The 17,852-nt window shown below is 41.8% G+C and overlaps 1 protein-coding gene across 11 annotated transcripts in view; it reads left to right on the forward strand.

Annotated features, from left to right (window-relative positions):
* LOC107218220 (protein sprint) overlaps positions 1-17,852 on the forward strand; it is a 101,593-nt gene that overhangs the window by 64,271 nt on the left and 19,470 nt on the right. The window contains exons 1-2 of one of the 11 annotated variants that reach the window (XM_046743324.1): positions 9,963-10,400; positions 13,429-13,745. The exons of 8 other annotated variants lie outside the window; for them this stretch is intronic. In XM_046743324.1, coding sequence (XP_046599280.1) covers positions 13,624-13,745 — 122 coding nt within the window. In that variant the 5' untranslated portion in view covers positions 9,963-10,400; positions 13,429-13,623. Of the gene's footprint in view, positions 1-9,962; positions 10,401-13,428; positions 13,746-17,852 lie in introns of those variants that run through there. 2 more of the 11 variants (XM_015656031.2, XM_046743325.1) reach the window with 2 other exon arrangements.

The following is a 17,852-nucleotide window of genomic DNA, read 5'->3' on the forward strand; positions in this document are numbered from 1 at the left end:
AGACTCGCCGCCTTTCTCGCCAGTATTCGAACTACAGTTTTAACCGTTGGGTTGTTGTTCTTAATGGCGAAACTTACGGTTGCCCTACCGGACTTTTGCAGTGCTCATAAACTTCACCGGCTCCACTGTATGGATAGAGGAATTGCATTGTCCTACGCCTTTTTGCACGCCCGCATTCGCATTGTGCAAACCGCACATGTTATCTCGATTCCTTGGACTGTTCACGGCCACCTTAGTAGCTGCACCAGCATTGTTAATTTTTTTTTTTTTTTTTGTTGTTCTCTCAGTACCTACACGTATAGGGTTTAATTAATTGCACGGCAGTTGATTTTTACACACTGCGATCGGAATTGTTCTCGTGGAACGCGATTATTTTACAGGTATCGGAAAAGGTTACGGTTAAAGTCTGATGTAAGAATCTCGGTAGAGCGAAACTTGTATAGTGTAGGTACCTTGAAAATGGACTTGCTGGTATCATTTGACACCAACAAATTCGGCGGCGTATATCATGCGGTAGATTAATCTTAACGCTTAATTAATACCGGCAAGTCTAATTGGCATCCGGTTTAATTCGGACAATTAATTTTCACCGGAGTTTTCGCCAACGAGAAGCGAGGGGTTCTCTGGGTAAAAAGGTCGGCCGGAGTCCGGAATGCGTTTTCAAGAGTTGAAGAGCGAGAGACGGGACGAGGAATAGGAAGTACAAAAAAGGAAGAGGAAAAATTAAGGGAAGGGCCGGAGAGACGGTACAGATTTCGCATTCAAAATTCGTTCGACTTATATTTAAGGTTTAAATTGGTGCTCGATCTCGCTTACGGATTATTAAAATCGCTCGAGAAAGCTGCAGGGTAGCCTCATCCCCTAAAATTTCCCTGTACAAGGAATGGAAATTTCCTTCATTCTTTTCTTCACCGATTCTATATACGGTAAGAAAAGGAAATTCGTGCTCTTGAATAAATTCATTCCTCTACCGAAGAATCGCTCTTCGCTCGCGCTGCTCCTTCTCGAGGAGTCGTGATTTTATCGAAATCCAGTTACCCTGGCTCAAGGTTAAGTTGCACCTTGTGCTAAGTCTATATATACATACCTCTATACTAGGTGGGCAGACTTTGAGCGGATTCTTCACGTTATTTATCTCTAACGTGGTTAGTACTTTCGCACAGGCGAAATTTCGAGATTCCTATTGCAAAATCTTATAGCTTGAATAGAAATATAACGTTTCAATTGCGACGAGTGCGGGTTAAGTAAATTAATCGTAGGTTCTGATCAAATATTACAGGATTCCGTAGTTTTTCTTTTCATTTTCATTCGTAAATTCAGGTGCTTTATTTTGCGCAGGTGCGGGAAAAGTTTTTGTTGATATTATAATAGAAAATTAAGATACAGAACACTTTGTTTCAATTATTTAACTATCAAGTTTAAACTTGAGCCAACATTAGTAAATATATTTTATTTTTCCGGTCTAATTTCCTATTTCTTATCACTTGGATGAGGCCAATTATGCATATATGTATGTATATAAATACGTGATAGCTTATCTGTTGTTTGTTAATCTGTGAAAATTATGGGTCATCAGGAATTGCGCAATCCATATTATATAGTGGTAATTTAATCGCCCGCAGCAAAGAGAGTTAAATCCGATACTGCTTGATTCAGCTCGACTTTTTCGGCGCAATTTATTTACGATAGTTTTTGTCAGGTGTGAAATTGAGAAGACTGCTTGAAATTTTAAATCGCGACTAACAAAGGGAATTTGAGAATTCAAGTACAAGATACCTTGAATATCCAATGCTTCGTAGATCGCATAATAAGCGGTGACAATTTTTCCCAAATCTATTCCGTCGGCCCGGGATAAAACAACCAGTCCGAACGACTGACATCCTCGTTCACTTCAGGGTAAGAACGACGTGACTGAATTTCATTTGGCAATCAGTCGGAATTAAAAGCCCCCTTGGGTTCTGCCTTTGAGGGAAGCGTTTAAGGTACGATTTGGCAAGAGAGGGCTAATGACGGGCAAACGGACGCCGTCTTTGTTCCCGCACTCATAAAACACTTCCTCCGAGCTTCCTATATTCCTACGCGATCCCAACCAGCAGCTCGGAGGTGCAACGAACCTTTTCGCTCTCTCGTTGGTCTCCGGTTGTCAACGACGTAACCCGAGGCAGGCGGTCACCGCCTCCTGCATAAAGGCTTGCCTAGCAAAAGCGACAAGTAGGTATCGCTCCGGTTTGTCCTCCTCTCTCCCTTCCTTTTCCCTCTCTTACTCTCTCACTCTCTCCGTCCCTTCATCCCTTCGTCCCACGTTCCCTCGAGTCCCAAACAGTCGGGCAGTCAGGGTTAGTGAGCCGCTCGCTCGCCCATCTCCTCCACTTTTCCCTGGGGGTAAAAGTACACTTGACGTAAAGGGGTTCTCGTTCATCGATTAGTTTTATTATTATTATCTTCGTAATTCGGGGATCAAGAAGAAAGGACTTTTCGACCCAGTGACGCACGCCTCGACGCCGATCAAAATTCCGGAGTCACCGTCGCTCATCGGCCATCCACTCTCTTGATTCTACGACGATCTTCACAGTTTTTTACTCTTCAAACATTTCGCGAACGCCGTTTATCAATGGGAATCTTATCGATGCACCCCACGATCGTGGGTTAAGGACACGACAGGTAATCCGACGCAGAGAAACCAATAAAGCATGATTCATTTTTTCCTCCCCCCCCCGCCACAGAAATATATAGCGAGACATTTTTTCCCCGAACATATTAGTCAATTTATCAAGACCTTCCTATATATCCCGTTCGGGCCAATTTATTTTTCCCCCGATAAATTCCGTTTTCGATTTCATTAGTCCTACCGGCAACAGAGCGAGCGATGGCCGACCGAACCAGAGGAATAAGATTTACCACACTTGTACTTTTGCTACAAAACATGTATATATATATATATATATATGTATGTATTTTCGTGGTAGCTGCCTGCCGCATCTGATTCGGTCGACCAGTAACTACGTTTTCATATCCAACTTCTAGGGAATGGGGAAGGTCGGATCGAACGATGGATTTTCATTTTCGGGAAGAATAAAACTGACTTAGCTTTTGTTGTATAAATTTTACGGAGGTCCGGGAATCCGTCGACGAACCAGTGCCGAAGAGGTGGGTCGATATCGGTTTCCACCGTGCAGCTGGTTGCGGTATTCCAAAAACTCGAGGAATTTATATTGGCGTACGGTTCAATTAGTTTTCACTATACGGCTGTGGGCTGAAAATCTGATACTCGATACTGCTTAACGGGTAATATGCATTCACATAAATTCACTCGTTCGGTGCTCGAAGCGTAGAATCGAGGGATTAGTCGCCAGCAGCAGAGATTCCTAAGATACTCGTGTAACCCCTTGGATGCATGTCTATGCAGCACAATACGACAGGCAAGGAGGGCGATTTCGCAGGGAGAAGAATAGGCCCGGAGGCACCGTATATTGACACTTGGGACATTATTAAGTGGAGGGGTCGGTTCTAATAAGTTTTGACGACAATACTGTGGTTGCGGTCTGCAGCTCTCCTCGGCTTATTCTCGACCAAGGAAAACACTGCAGCGAAGTAAAATCCCCAAAGGGTGTTCGCTCCTCGCGCTTCTTCTTTACTCTCAACCCATGCAACCCAGCGCCATTCCATTCCGCTCTTCTGTTACACCATAGGCCATTTTTTAAAGTGACAATTCTTCCGTCTGCAGTGTTTCTTTCACTTTATTTGGTAACATTCGGTAACACGGTGCTGCCGCGTGTTTATTTATTATTATACTTGATGTTGTGAATTTTTGCTAAAAAATTTGTCGCGTACACACTTATAGATAGACGTTAAGATATAGAGGAGAGGGATTATGGGGAAAAGAGCTAATCTCCGAATACTTTATCGTCGGAACCAGAGTTTCGGAATTTAACCTTCGGGCTGCGGAGAAACGCTGCTCCGACGTTCGTTGACGCTGCGATTTTATTTTTGGCCTCTCAAAAGATGCCAAACTTTTCTAACTAGCTATACTACAGACGCATTGACGTAGAGTAGCGAATGAGAATGCGTGGGCGATTTTACCTCATTGACACGTGGCAATGACCCTCGTAGCTGATATACTGCAGGCACAAATTTATGCATCATTGTTATATCGGTATGGCGAAACGGCCGACGACGTTTTCTCAACTTCGGTCGTTTTAAACGTTAGCAAACACTTGGAAACCCTGGTTTTTTTTTTTTTTTCATTTATTTTCACTTCAAATATTCTCACTCGCACTCCCGTTTTTATTTCGCAACTCGATGCGGCACGGGTGAAACTTTAATTACATTTAAACAACTAACACGAATGCCGAGAAAAAGCTCGGCAGCTTCCACTGCGGAATGACGTATTGCATTTTTTTTTTTTTTTTACTTTTTCGTAGAGACAACTGAGCTTTTTTTTCCCTAGCACCGATGTAATCCGTTTAAGCGACAAAGAAACTGGTATTAATTTAATTCTCATTGTTTTGTTTGTTTGTTTTTTTTTTCACTGCTTATATCACCCTACGTTCCGTATTTCGTTCTTGACACACAGCCCGGAATATCTTACAGCACAACGTAACACTTGATAAATACCGCGAACGACCAGAAATATTAAAAAACCTACCCTCTCGAATCGTCGCCTTCGTTGATGGATATTTTTTCCGCTCAAGGTTTCAGCTCTTTCTTTATACACGAATCCCCCTCCGGCAATCGTTTCAAACGTTGACGGTTACTTTTTAATTAAAACTTGTGATTTCCCGTTAGCAAAGTGAAAAGACAGTAATGGAAACACAAAAAGAATTTTAAATTTGTATGAGTTCCTTGCCGTACCTATCCATGCAATTTTTACTCTTCGCGAATTACTTTATTGTTCATCTAAAGTACAATATATAGATATATTATGGATACGTTATACCGTAACGTCACAATAATTTTCTTCAATATCGTATTTTCTTAATCCCAACGTTCATCTTTTGCCAATCTTCGTCTCTTTTTCTCTTTATCCCTCCATCGATTCGTCGAAAAATTTTCTCCACCCTATTCGAAAATATCAACGCAGCGTAACGCAGGCTGCACGAAAGGTCATTATACTGTAAAAATAACGAACGGTACGCTTTGCCTGCGAAATATTTATACGCACCGCCACGACCCTTCGAAATTCACAGCTTCGTAGCTTTGTATCTTCGATGTTTCATCCACTCTTTTTCCGTAATACGAGTACAATATTATATGTACAATCCAGCCGTCGCGTATCTCTGAATAAAACGCCCGCGTGAATCAGAATTATCTCCAAGAGGATTCCGCCGATCATCTTGTTTTATTTTCTTTTATATCAGGCACATTTCTCAGATACTATCGAAACGCGGAAACAACTTCACGCGCCAGAATTCACGAGTAAAGATTAATTCAGCGCGTCAAAGAGAGAGAAGAAAATGAAAAGGAAAAGATTTGTTATCAGGAGTCTCCGTAAAGTCTCACGTCAAGTAATTATAGTTACAGGATTTCACCGCTAGGCGGCTCACAGATCCCACAATCAGCGCTGCGTCGTAAAGAGGAATATTGCGGACCGGAGTTGAAAACATGATTAATAAACTCTGCGCGAGTCGCGAGTTGCTTCTTAAATTTTCATGTCTCATTATACCGAAGAAAGTCAAATTGCGGGATTTTGGGGGGGGGGAAAAAAATGACAATTCGCCCAGAGTCTTCCGCTGCAGAGGGGTTTGGAGCTCGACTGCATTTCGGGTAAACATTTCGGCAACATAACACCACCCCTTGTACAAAGAGAGAGAGAGAGTCTGTGTAGCCAGGCAGTCAGGCTGTAGCAACTTCCGACTGACTAAACTGAACCGTGTCGGACGGGCGGCTAAGATCTTTCTATTAATCCCACGGGACATACCCGGCACTTCGCTCGCTCTCTCGCCCGCTCCCCTAATTAAATTATTCCTGAAACAACGGAGATGCGGACTTTACGGGTGGCGGTTCGCTTCCACGGACAAACATTGCAGACGCGATGCCGACGCTGCTGCTGCTGACACCCAACAGCGTTCAACAGCTGTGCACCGCTTCCGAGTTTAGGGTGAGCCATATAAGTTCACACGTACAACATACCCGTTCAAGTCCGTATCTACCAACCTACCTACCTATCCACCCACCTCTGTCTAGTTGGTAGGGATAGCCTACTGATGCCACCGCGTGTAGGTTACGCAACTTACAATCTCGCCTGCTCACCTTTTGCGAACACGGGCTATCTAAGGCGGCGACGCGAAATATTATAGTTGTATATTATACGTACATACATATGGATATCACGTTGCCAAAAATGAAACGGATTTCTCTAATTTCACAATTCCGCATCATCTAGTCTATCGTTACGAGGAATGAGCGTGTCATTTAGAAGATAAATTTAACTCGAAATTTATTTATTATTCAAAATCTTGTAGATTTAAGGCATTACATAAAGGTATTAAAAATATTGTATATATCGTATCGTTGCCATATTGCTTAATTAATGTTATTTCTGTTTTTATTCCCCTTTTTTACTGTCGGTTATTTACATAACAAACTAATATTCATGGCAAACCGCGAACCAAGTTTTATTCTATGTGATGGGTTTTTTTTTTTTTTTTTAAGCGATATCAAGGTGAAAAATCTGATTCAAAATTGAAAAAAAAAGACGGAAAAAATTACTTTTGGTACACTCACTGGTTCGTTTTAAATACCTCTGACCGTTCGCTGCGTGGAAATTTATTACACGCAGGAAAAACTCGACCGAAGGGACACAACACCGCGTTGGAATTTCACCACTTAAACATCTGTTGCTAAATTATTATTACAATTATCATTGTTTTGCGTAACGTGAACTTACGTGCCTCACAAATTTGTATATTCCTGTTATCCAACGTTCCCTGGATATATAAATAAACATCATATTCTATTCTATTCTCTATCACCCCGACATAAAATTATTTTCCGCGTAAAACTAACGCTGTGTACAATTAATCGCTGTAACTTCGATAACAATGCGTATAATGTGTAATGAAAGATGCACGGTGTTTTCCTGTAATTGCGATACCTGGAGCGCTCAGAGATGGATAGCCTATATCTTGTGCCTATAATAGCGAAGGAGTAGAAAACTAGCGGCTGTGTCTTTCCGTTCGTTCAGCGATGACGTCATCTTCTGCAATTGCACTTAAACCCGTTCGTACGCCTACCGCGAGTGTCCTCGAGTTTAGTGCTGCATTATTGTATGCGCTTGTGGCGCCAATCGCGGTTCAATTCCCAACGTAAGTATTGTATGTACAAACCTGTAAGCGAAACAAATTGAAGAGGTCGATTAAAAAAGGGTGTAAGTACCATTGGAAGAAAAAAAAAATGCTACTTACAGCTCTTTTTAATTCTTCTCTTCAATATCGCACCAAGGAACTTACTATCAATGTATGTAGAAGTAAGATTGAATCTTGGGACGCTAAAATATAGGAAAAAATCACCCCTGTATCCATCATTCTAAATTATGTTTACGTACAACCAAAAATCGTCTCCGAAACGGTGCAGCGGTGGGGAAACACTTGACACCTAACCGCTGATCTTCAATCTGCGGTATGACAGCCTGACGAAGACCTCGACGTCCGTTTAGGGTGCCATTAGACGCATCTGTGCATCACGTGTGTAGGGGATATATGCGATATATGTATATACATATATGAGAATGGACGAATTTTCCGGTGATAAATTCTTGGAAATCTGTCCGTTGTCTTATTTGTTACCTTATACCGCATTACCTATACGTATACAGCTGCGGATGCTGGGCAAAACCCCAACGGGCCAAAACTTGGATCAGAGAACAGACTTTCCTTTCCTATCTGTTGAACCATTTGTCGGCTGTCCTATAAGCCATTTCTTTCATTTCTTATCTATCATTTCTTTTCCGCTGTCTTCCTCCTCCTCTACGTGTTTGTCTACGTTTGCGGCTCCCAGCCACTGCGCCACTGTCAAAACGTGAAATATGTCAGCGAGATGGTGCAGAAATTCGGTAACGGACTCTCCCTTCACGTCCTCTGGAGCGAATCCCACCCCCCGCCCTTGCGGAATTGCTGGATTTTCAATTTGGCATCGTGTACAATTTTCTCCCAACCGACACCCAATTAGTATAGTTCCGATTTTTAGAGAGAGAATATGTTACAAGGTAACTGAGAACTGAACAAGCCTAACGGAAGAAAAAATATTTTACGAAACTGCGAATTTATATTGCATACTTACGCGAAGGCTTCGGGGCGGGGGGGGGGGGGGGGGGGGCAGATAAAAGACCGAGGACACGATATTTTTCCATGCATTATCCTGTCTGCGAGAAGAAACCGCGGAATACAGTTCTCTTAGCAAATTTATTGCAATTTTTCTCCAACTTATATCTCATCCGAAAGTACCTGAGACTTCTGCTGTGCTTAGCTTTATTTTATTTCATATTTACCGTGAAGCCGAGTGAAAAACAACTGCTGCAGGCTTTGCGCAGCCTGTTTTTCCTGAAATGAAACTCTACACGGTAGAATAAGCAATAAGATCGTCAATATAATTCGAGGCAAGAATGCGAGTTAGAAACGATATGACGAGGGTATTACGTATTACGTATCGCGGAATGGCGCTTTTAGATATAGATATATATATATTTATTTATATATTTATGTATAATATATCTAGTTCAAAGCGTGGTTGTTTGCAAACGTTCATACGACGGTAGTTTCAAAATAGATACATGTACTTGTAATATCAGGTCGTTGATATTCAATGAGTAACAATGTCGGCGATACACGCTCTGTTTGTCTCCTGTGTATGCATCTCCTATATATATATATATATATATATATATGTGTGTGTGTGTGTGTGTGTGTGTATGTATATATAAATAAATGCATTTTCTCTTTAATGGTATAAATCTTCAATAAATCGTTGGAAATCTTCGGTGTCGCGGTTTGTGACTTTCAACGATGCGCCAGCGCTTAACTCTATCCTCCACCTAGCTAAGCGTACAGACGTTGCTCGCTTCGCTCCTTGTCTCGCATCTACTCGCGGACTCTTTCCAACGTACAGCGGTAGGTATAAAGCTTTTTCTTCCTGAAACAATCCCGTAAGTTTCTACACGGCCACCGCTCCATACTTTCTTGTTCGTCTGGCGAAAAAGCCACAGACAACTCCATAAACTACGGAATGCGAAAAATAAATTGTTATTTTTCAACCCTTCTCAATGTCTCTTGGTATCTTCGCGAATTTACAAGGGTGAGCAACCGATACCGTTCCCGAAGTGTCAGGGACCTTTAGAATTTAACGTTGGGCTGTAAAAGTTGAAAAATTGTTCCAAAGTCGTATCGGAAAAATTTTTTCGTCCATGCTTCATCAATTGGAAACGTCGAAGATAAATTTTTCCACTACGATTTTGCATCCAAGCAATTCATTCGCGACGATCGGTTGCACAGAATTCAACAAACCGATGCAAGTAATCGTTCCGATGGGTTTTCCGCGTTTCGGAATGTTCGTAGAACAGTTTTAATATAATGGTCTTGTCGCGGTCTAGTAATTTCATTGATAAAAAAGGAATGTCAGCCATGTTCGATCTTTATTTCGGTCTCCTCGAGCCGCGGCGCGGTTTTACGAAGAGCAATCATTCCTATCTTCTTATCTCGGCAAGCTGAAAACCACATTTTTGAAAATAATAATCAACGTGTCTCCGCGTTTTCCCGCACCCGAGGTGCCTCCGTCTCGTAGGTAGGTATATCAAAATAAATAGAAAATCCACAATGAAATAGTGGCGCGCGGAACGTCCGACGACGACGTCGACGACGAGGAGGTAGAGGACGGATACGCGCCTGCGTTGTCTCCCACTTCCCTCGCCGTCTCTTTCTCTCTCTAGCTTCGCCGAGAGAACGCGGTGAAAATTCATCCGGCACATAGTATCGTAGATACGCTCGCGGTACAGAGCGTCGCGACGCCAGTCCGACGTCGACGGGCGTCTCGGACGCTCAACAGCGTGTGTCGAGGGTCCGTGGACTCAGAAGAATAATCGAATAGTTCGTTGATTAATCGTTCGATTTAAAAAGAGAAGAGAGAAGAAAAAGTAAAAACGAGCCAAACGCATTAACGAATGAAGTAAAATTGTAGGAGATATTTGTATTGTAATATACACGAATGTGGTTAGTTCCATGAAACAAACTTTTTTAACAGTGCGACGACAATTTTTACCTACGCAAATAGACATCCACGCTCACCTGTATATCGGGAGCAACGAAACTGAACGAGAAATTTCATTCCTTTTCAAGAAGAAAAAAATTTTATCCCGGTGTTGTGGAAATTATAAGAATTAAGTGTGGTACATACTGCGAATGGTATTAAATGTATTCCGTAAACTATAAAATCACCTCTTCTATTAGTTAAATATATTTATTCGCCTGAAATTGGTTGCCCGTTAAACCTTAAGTCGGATTTTAAGTCCATCGAGGCTTTTTGCGTAAACCGTTACTTATCAATCCAATTGCCAATTAATCCCTTTCAAAAATAAAAATAAAAAACAACTATAAATTCTAATAACGTTTCATGTTCACACCTATCTAATTATATATATATAATTATATATATATATATGTATATGCAACTGACTTATTGCCCCGATGAGAACGATCACGTTTGATGATGATTCATAAAAACTACCCCAAACATACTTCGCTAACTAAAGGACTCGTTTGACGCTTCCAGTTCCTGATTTTCTCCCTAAATAATTCGTACGACATCGGCGTGCGAATCTCGCGCGTAACTCAGGCTCCCTGGAACTGATGAACCAATTTTGCAAATTCGTACACGAAGCTGTCTGTGTCTTTGCTCGTGTAACAATTATTCGCGGGCGAATGGTTGGCAAACATTTTCTACTTCGTTAATTCCCTTTCAAGTGACTTTCCGAAGCGTGGCTTAAAGTCCTCGAGTATGTATATATAGAGCAGGAAAAAGAGAAAGAGAGAGAGAGAGAGAGAGAGATAGAAAAAGAACTGGTAAGACCTGCAACGTTGTTCCAGTTCCGACGTTTCATTAGCTTGAGTGAATCTAGGAAACGCGTTAAATTTTTTTTTTTATCGAATTCCTAGACGAAATCAACGCGGGACTAGTTCGAAAATAATGAGAGAGAGAGAGAGAGAGAGAGAGAAAAGCCGATTACATATCTTCTTCGTCATAAACCTAATTTCGTGTGCCAACGACCAACGGACTGGTGTACGGGCGCCGTCTTGCTCAATCAGCACTTCAAGTCTTTTATTTGCATCTTTTTGTCGGTATGAAACAGCTTGGCTGACAGCGGCTTGGGCAGCGACGCATTTATCGTTCGATTGCAGATATGTAATTGTTTTTATAAACGGAAAAGAAGAGTGACTAGAAATAAAAAGCCTGACCGTGTCAACGAATTGCGTGTATGCGTAACAGCCGAGATAAAAAAGGTATAAATAATATATTAATAAAAACTACATACGTTGCTACATTTCAAAACTTGTTTAGGTACTTTTTAACAGTTGCTGTCTGAATAATTATACGCGACGGAGGGGAAACTTAATTAGAAACGATGAAAAAAAAATATATATATATTCTTTCAAAGTTTCAAATTACGATATAAGAAATTCACGGAGAGGACACGAGATTCGAGAACTTAATATTACAGCTTCACTGCGTCTTTGATGAAGGAAAAATGAAGAAAACTTTCCTACGAATTGAGATTACTTTTTTTTCACCTGCGACACGAGTAGGCGTATATATCAAGAACGTAAAGAAGCTGAAAAAGGGACGGCAATCGGTGTGGGATCAAATCAAACGCGTATCCAATTAAATCGTGATTCCTAACACCAAGACCGCCAGCTCATTCTCTGCGATCTGTTTAATTATCATTCCAATTTTACTTTGCAGTGAGACCGGCTCTCTCTCTCTCTCTCTCTCTCTCTCTCTCTCTCTCTTTCTCTCTTTCTTTCTCTATCTATCTATCTCTTTTGCTGTCTCTCTTACCTTTTGCCCAGAGCAAGTAAAACCCGATTGCCTAAACCTTCGCGACTTTTTTGTCTTTGAAAAAGACGAGAAAAAGTTTTGGGACACGTAGCAATGTTTGATCGGTATTATACACGGTGAATGAAATGTTTCACAACTCTCGGTTTCCTTACGATGAACACGAAACTCTGCAGCATCAAACGTTTTTCATTCAGTCATTTGAATCGAGTGGAAGGTGCGGTGGCGCAGCAGTTCTCTCCAGGTCGAATATGCCCAGTCTAGCTAGGAGGCATATTATCATATCATTTATCATTTCCACTGTCTAACTTTCACGCGGTGGTTTTGTTCAGAGTCCGCGCGTTGTCAACAAGTGTGTTGGTAAATTTACACAAGTCAATCTGCGACGACCCGAGGTTCATTATTTATGCCGTTTTGCTTCATTTCTACTGCATTGCGAAATTCTAAACGCCGGGCAACTAACTGCAAATGGTTTTGGGCCGGACCGCTTAAGACTTTGGAGTTGAGAAAGAGGAGGTCGGGAGATTTAGAGAGGTTCCAGTTGCGGTGTCCCTTCGCTGTCCCCGCGCTTCTCCGAGATATTATTCTTCCTGGGAAGTCGCGTGAAAATTTAAGATGTCGAGAGAGAGAGAGAGAGAGAGAGAGAGAGAGAGAGAGAGAGAGAGAGAGAGAGAGAGAGAGAGAGAGAGAGAGAGAGAGAGAGAGAGAGAGAGAGAGAGACAGAGAGTGAAAGCCAGTTTGCTCCGGTTAACGAAATTAGATCTGAAACTCTCGCCTTGAATCTCGCTTCTTCTTACGTTCGTTGAATTTCTACCGTGACTTTGATGAAACTACTTCGATTTTTCACGCTTGAAATGTCGCGTCAAGGAAACTTATCCCCGCCGCATCGAGTCGTACAGGAGTAACGGTATATTCATCTTTCATCCCATTACGCAATCATCGCGACGAAACTAAAAATGTGAATGAATTAAAAAAAAAGTGAAATGGAAGACGGAAAAAAAGGTTATGCGTGACGCTGTAATGTATATATATAATGTATATTTGGATTTTTATGATGAAAGAATATTTTTGGGAAGCGAAAGAGCGTAGGAGATAAAGAAAAAAAAAAGAAAAAGAAAAGAAAAACGGAAAGTAATTAACGAAGAGTTACGAATGTTTTATTTTATTTGGTTGTTTATTTTATTTTTCACCGTCAAACGAAAAGTTTTTCGCCTCTTCCTCCGCCTCGTATTTCATCCGGTCGTCGGATGGATGAACTGGAATGAAGTTTTTCGGAAAAATAAACTGGAAGGGATTAATGGCAATTTGGAGCTTTGAGGTTGTAACCGTGCGACGAAATGTTGAGAGTGATATTCAACTATGACAAGATTTTCAAAAATATATTCACAGATCAAGGAGCATTCCTATAACTTAAACGTTAACCGTTCGTGTTAAATTTGTTCCACGTAATACGGAAGCTACGGAAACACTCTATGATGATTAATTGAAAAAGTAAGAAAGAAATGATGCTGTATCGTGGATAATATTGACAAGGAAGAACTTTTCTTACTTTTTAAAATCTGTTTGATGAAGTGTTTGTAAAAAATGTTACCTCCGATTATAAACAACATCAACAACGACATTCTGACGCTGTACACTAATCAGAATTCGGCAAGACCCACGGTCAGATCAACGAGAGGTCGCTACGCGGAAATTGGTGTTAAAAGGTAAATAAATGAAATTTATATTAATCGGTACGTAAAGATTAAAAAAATCATCATTCTTCAAAGTATCCAAGAGGCGCGTGGAATCGTCTCGTATGAAGGCGGCGGATCGGACGATAACCGAAATCGATTTTAATCAGTGTCGGTTAATTTGAAATATGATAGCAACAGTGAGTAAGCTACCCTCCTCCGGCAGCCTTTCGAAGCCCTTAAAGTTATTCTTAAGCTAAGCTGCTTACCGCGTAAGCTGCTTAGTCTACAGTTACGGTGAATGGACTGTAGATAGGATTCATTATTATTATTATTATTATTTTTTTTTTTTTACCAAAAACGTCCGTAATCTCATGCAAGGGAATAATTCTTCTTTCTCCCTCTTCAGATTTCCCAATGGAACTAATTTACGCTGCGTAAATTAATCATTTCTTCTTTTTATTCTTACCTGCACGAGGTTCTTGTTATTCATCTCTAGACAGTTGCAGGTTTTTGTCATCTCTGTTTGTCATGCTAGAAATCCAGCATTATACTCTCCCAATGGTTGTTTTTAAGTTACTATAACCATACAGAGACACACTTCTTTTGTTTTATCCTGTTTTTATTCAACGCTGTATCTTGTTTCTCGTATAACGTTTCATATTTCCAACTTGCGTGAAACGGCTTCCGGTTTCGTATACTGGAACGGTAAACATCTTTTGAGCAAACTGCGAAAACCCATCTTAAGCACCGTCGTTCGTTGCACACGAGTTGACAGAAAGCACAACAATTACGTGACGTGATTCTTTACATCGATTTTCATGAGTTATTCGACAGATAACGATTCGGAAAATGTACTTACGAAACGTGGCGTACTTTTCCTCGAGTAATTTTTCACTCATATTTTGAAAGTACAAAACTGGACGGCCGTATTTTTGGCGAAATTGAATATAAACTTTGTCAAACTTCTTCAACGAACAACAGTCCTTAACTAAAACCTGCAGGAGCGGAAATAATTAATTTTGGGAAAATTCGTTCCCCGGGTATAGAATAGATCGTCTAAAATATAACCTTGTTTTTCGGATGGAGTCTCATCGCGGAAACAATATTAGGAGAAGAGAACATTGAAACTTTTCTACACGGTACGTTATACGTGCCTTTATACCATACATACATATACCTACGTACACACAAGTCAGCGGAAGAGATTGGAAAAGTTGAGCGAGTGAGGGATTCGTAAAGAGTTGTTAAACGTCTCGAGAATTTTCTCCAAGGTCCTGCGTGATCATTGAGCGAAAAAACTCCCCGATCAATTTACCTTTCAACTTTTAACCCTGCTGCTCTCTCTCTCTCTCCCTCGTCACGAGCAAATTCTAATCTACCGAAACATATCGTCATCTCAAAGTACCCATATTATACATACCCTACTCCCAAATTCCTCCACTACCACGTCACGGTTAAACATGGCGTCGAAATTACCGAGTCCCTTATCTGCGAGTGATTGCCTACTCTCTTTTTACTGATTATACCGCCATGCTGCAATCGATATCATACTCGCTCGTTCGTTTCTCCGGTATTTTTATCACGAACATTCTCTCGAAAGTGGACGAAGGGAGAGAGATGAGGATAACAGTCTGTATTTCGAAGTTCAGGCAGTAAGTAAAAATCACAGAGTGTGTAACGTAATCGATAGCGCGGGTCGAGAACAGTGAATAATGATGGTTATTATTTTCACAAATCATTGTACGTTTTCAACGAAGTTATATCCGTATCGGGTTCGAAAATACGGTGAAGCCTCCGGTGCAACGATATCGAATAGTCGATAGAAATATTTTTTTTTTTATCGGAAATAGAGAGGGGGCGGTGAGAGAAAGCTCCAGCGATATTTCCTCGCTTTGGATATTATTGATTAGCGAGGCTGTTTGATGTCACATCATCGCGGAGCGATAGGGCCATAAGGGAGCCGTAAGCAGGGAAGTGCGCGCGGGCCGACGGTGGGTAATAAAATCTGCGATAAAGATGACGTCACTTTGGAGGTGGACCAGGACGATCCGGAGGCTGGAGTATGTACACCGGCATCGGGAACGACGTACGAAGCGAATCGGGGCATCGAGTGGCCGGGCAGAGACGGTGAGGCGAGGCTGGCTCGCAAAGTGTCGCCTGTCCGACAGGTAATTAAAACTTAAACCGGCCTGCCTCGACACCGGCGTAGGTTGAACACCTACTACGAGAGCCCTGCGCGAATGCCGTATTCCTGCAAGCACGCCGCGTGCGGATTGACGGCGATACGAAATCGCGCGAGCCTTGAGCCAACGCGGTCTGCGCTGCAGCCTCGAGCGTCTGTAACTCAAGATGTGCTCCCGGTTCTTCGGTTACAACCGTTACATACACAGGTAGGTACACACGTGCAGAAAACCATAGGTGTGCGCCAGAACGAGGCGGAAATCGAGATGATGGAGAGTCGGGGATTGCCCCCCGGGAGATACTCGCTTCTGTACTTCGGGGGGGGGGGATTTTCATGGCTTTGTATGTATTACACGGGACAGCTCATAGCAGCGGGAGGGGTGTTACGCTTGCATTGCGTTCACGGAAAGGGTTGCGACCTACGAAATATTCCGTCGAATTCGCCACCTAGAAATACGTCCTTATACACGTTTTACCGAGATGTGCAGCGGGTGTAAAGGGAAGATGAAAAATGGTTCCTCTAACATCAAAGGTTGGTGCCGACGATGAGGGATGAAAAAAACGTGGCCAACTCGCGCAGACCACCGATGCACCCCTGCGTTTTACTCCCCCTCACCCCTACCCGAACAATCCCGACGACGAGGACTCTCCAATTTTATTTCAACTGTGAAATAAAACGGCATCCCGTTGCCCTTTTTTATTACAGGTACACCTCACGTTCACCGCGCGTATAAAGTACACGCATGGTGTACGATGTACCCTAGCCTGTTCTCTTTGTGACTTTGATCTCGTTCAACTCCCTGTATGCACTTTATTCTCGTTTTCTGCACGGCACCATGCGCAATGGCTGCTGCCCTTTTCGCGGTTTACCGCAGCTCGAAAAATGCGAAATCAGACGTCACTCAGCGGTATTCGTTTTCCTTCGAGATTGGAAATTTGTCGGGGAAATTGAAAACACATCAGCCGCCTGCTGCTTCTGCTGCCGAGTGGCGAGAATTACCTCGGTATACAGGATTTTTCTTTCTTCGTACTTTTTTTTTTTTTTTCTTTCTTTTTCTTTTATTCTTATACTTTTTTATTACACCCTTTTGCTCTTTATTAAACTCAACCGGACGACGGTTTGCTCATAGTTGCTCGGGTTTCTGGAGAACGTGCGCGAAACGACCGGAAGAAGAAACTCGTCGTCTCGAGGTCATCTTATTCGGAACTAATGCGAGGAGGTAGGACATCCGTATCCCTGTTACTCAACTTTCATCTCACGGCTGCAGAATACGACGGCCACTAGGTATATGTACCTACTGATGTAAAATGGAAAAACTGAGGAGTGAAAAGGGTATGGTCGATGCGAAGCGTACGACTGCGGTTACAAATTACCTTCAAAAGTCTCGCCTCTCGTTCGGAATTTTTTCCTTTCAACATTTTCCATTTTATTCCACTTCGATTATACATGCAATGCAGAGATTAGTTTCAAACACTGGTTAACGGATTTTTCTCTCGCTCAAGATGCGCATTCGTCCATCCGATAGTGACAACTACCACTCGAAAATTTTGACTCGAAGACTTAACTTGCCGTTACAGGTAACGAGTTATAAATCACACCTAGGACAGGCGTGAGCGATTTTCATTCTTATCTTTCCATGGAAAAGGCTACTCTGCATGGGTATAGCTGCAGTGGTGCAAATATATACGCATATATACTCGATATTTAATTACAAACTTTCACATAAATTAGATACGTTGTACCCTGTCCAATTATAAACCGGCTAAGAATGCAGCAAAAGCAGACACTGCTAAGAGTAGCAGGGAATACAAGTTCTTCTGTCTTGTTCGAAACAGTCCTTAAAATTATTTATGCGAATATATGTGTATACACATGTATATATACACACGCACACATGTATTCGCATAAATAATTTTATATATATATTGTAACAACGGGGGAAATTAAGAAAGGAC

Source organism: Neodiprion lecontei, chromosome 6 (assembly GCF_021901455.1).
Source record: "Neodiprion lecontei isolate iyNeoLeco1 chromosome 6, iyNeoLeco1.1, whole genome shotgun sequence".
Lineage (NCBI taxonomy): Eukaryota > Metazoa > Arthropoda > Insecta > Hymenoptera > Diprionidae > Neodiprion > Neodiprion lecontei.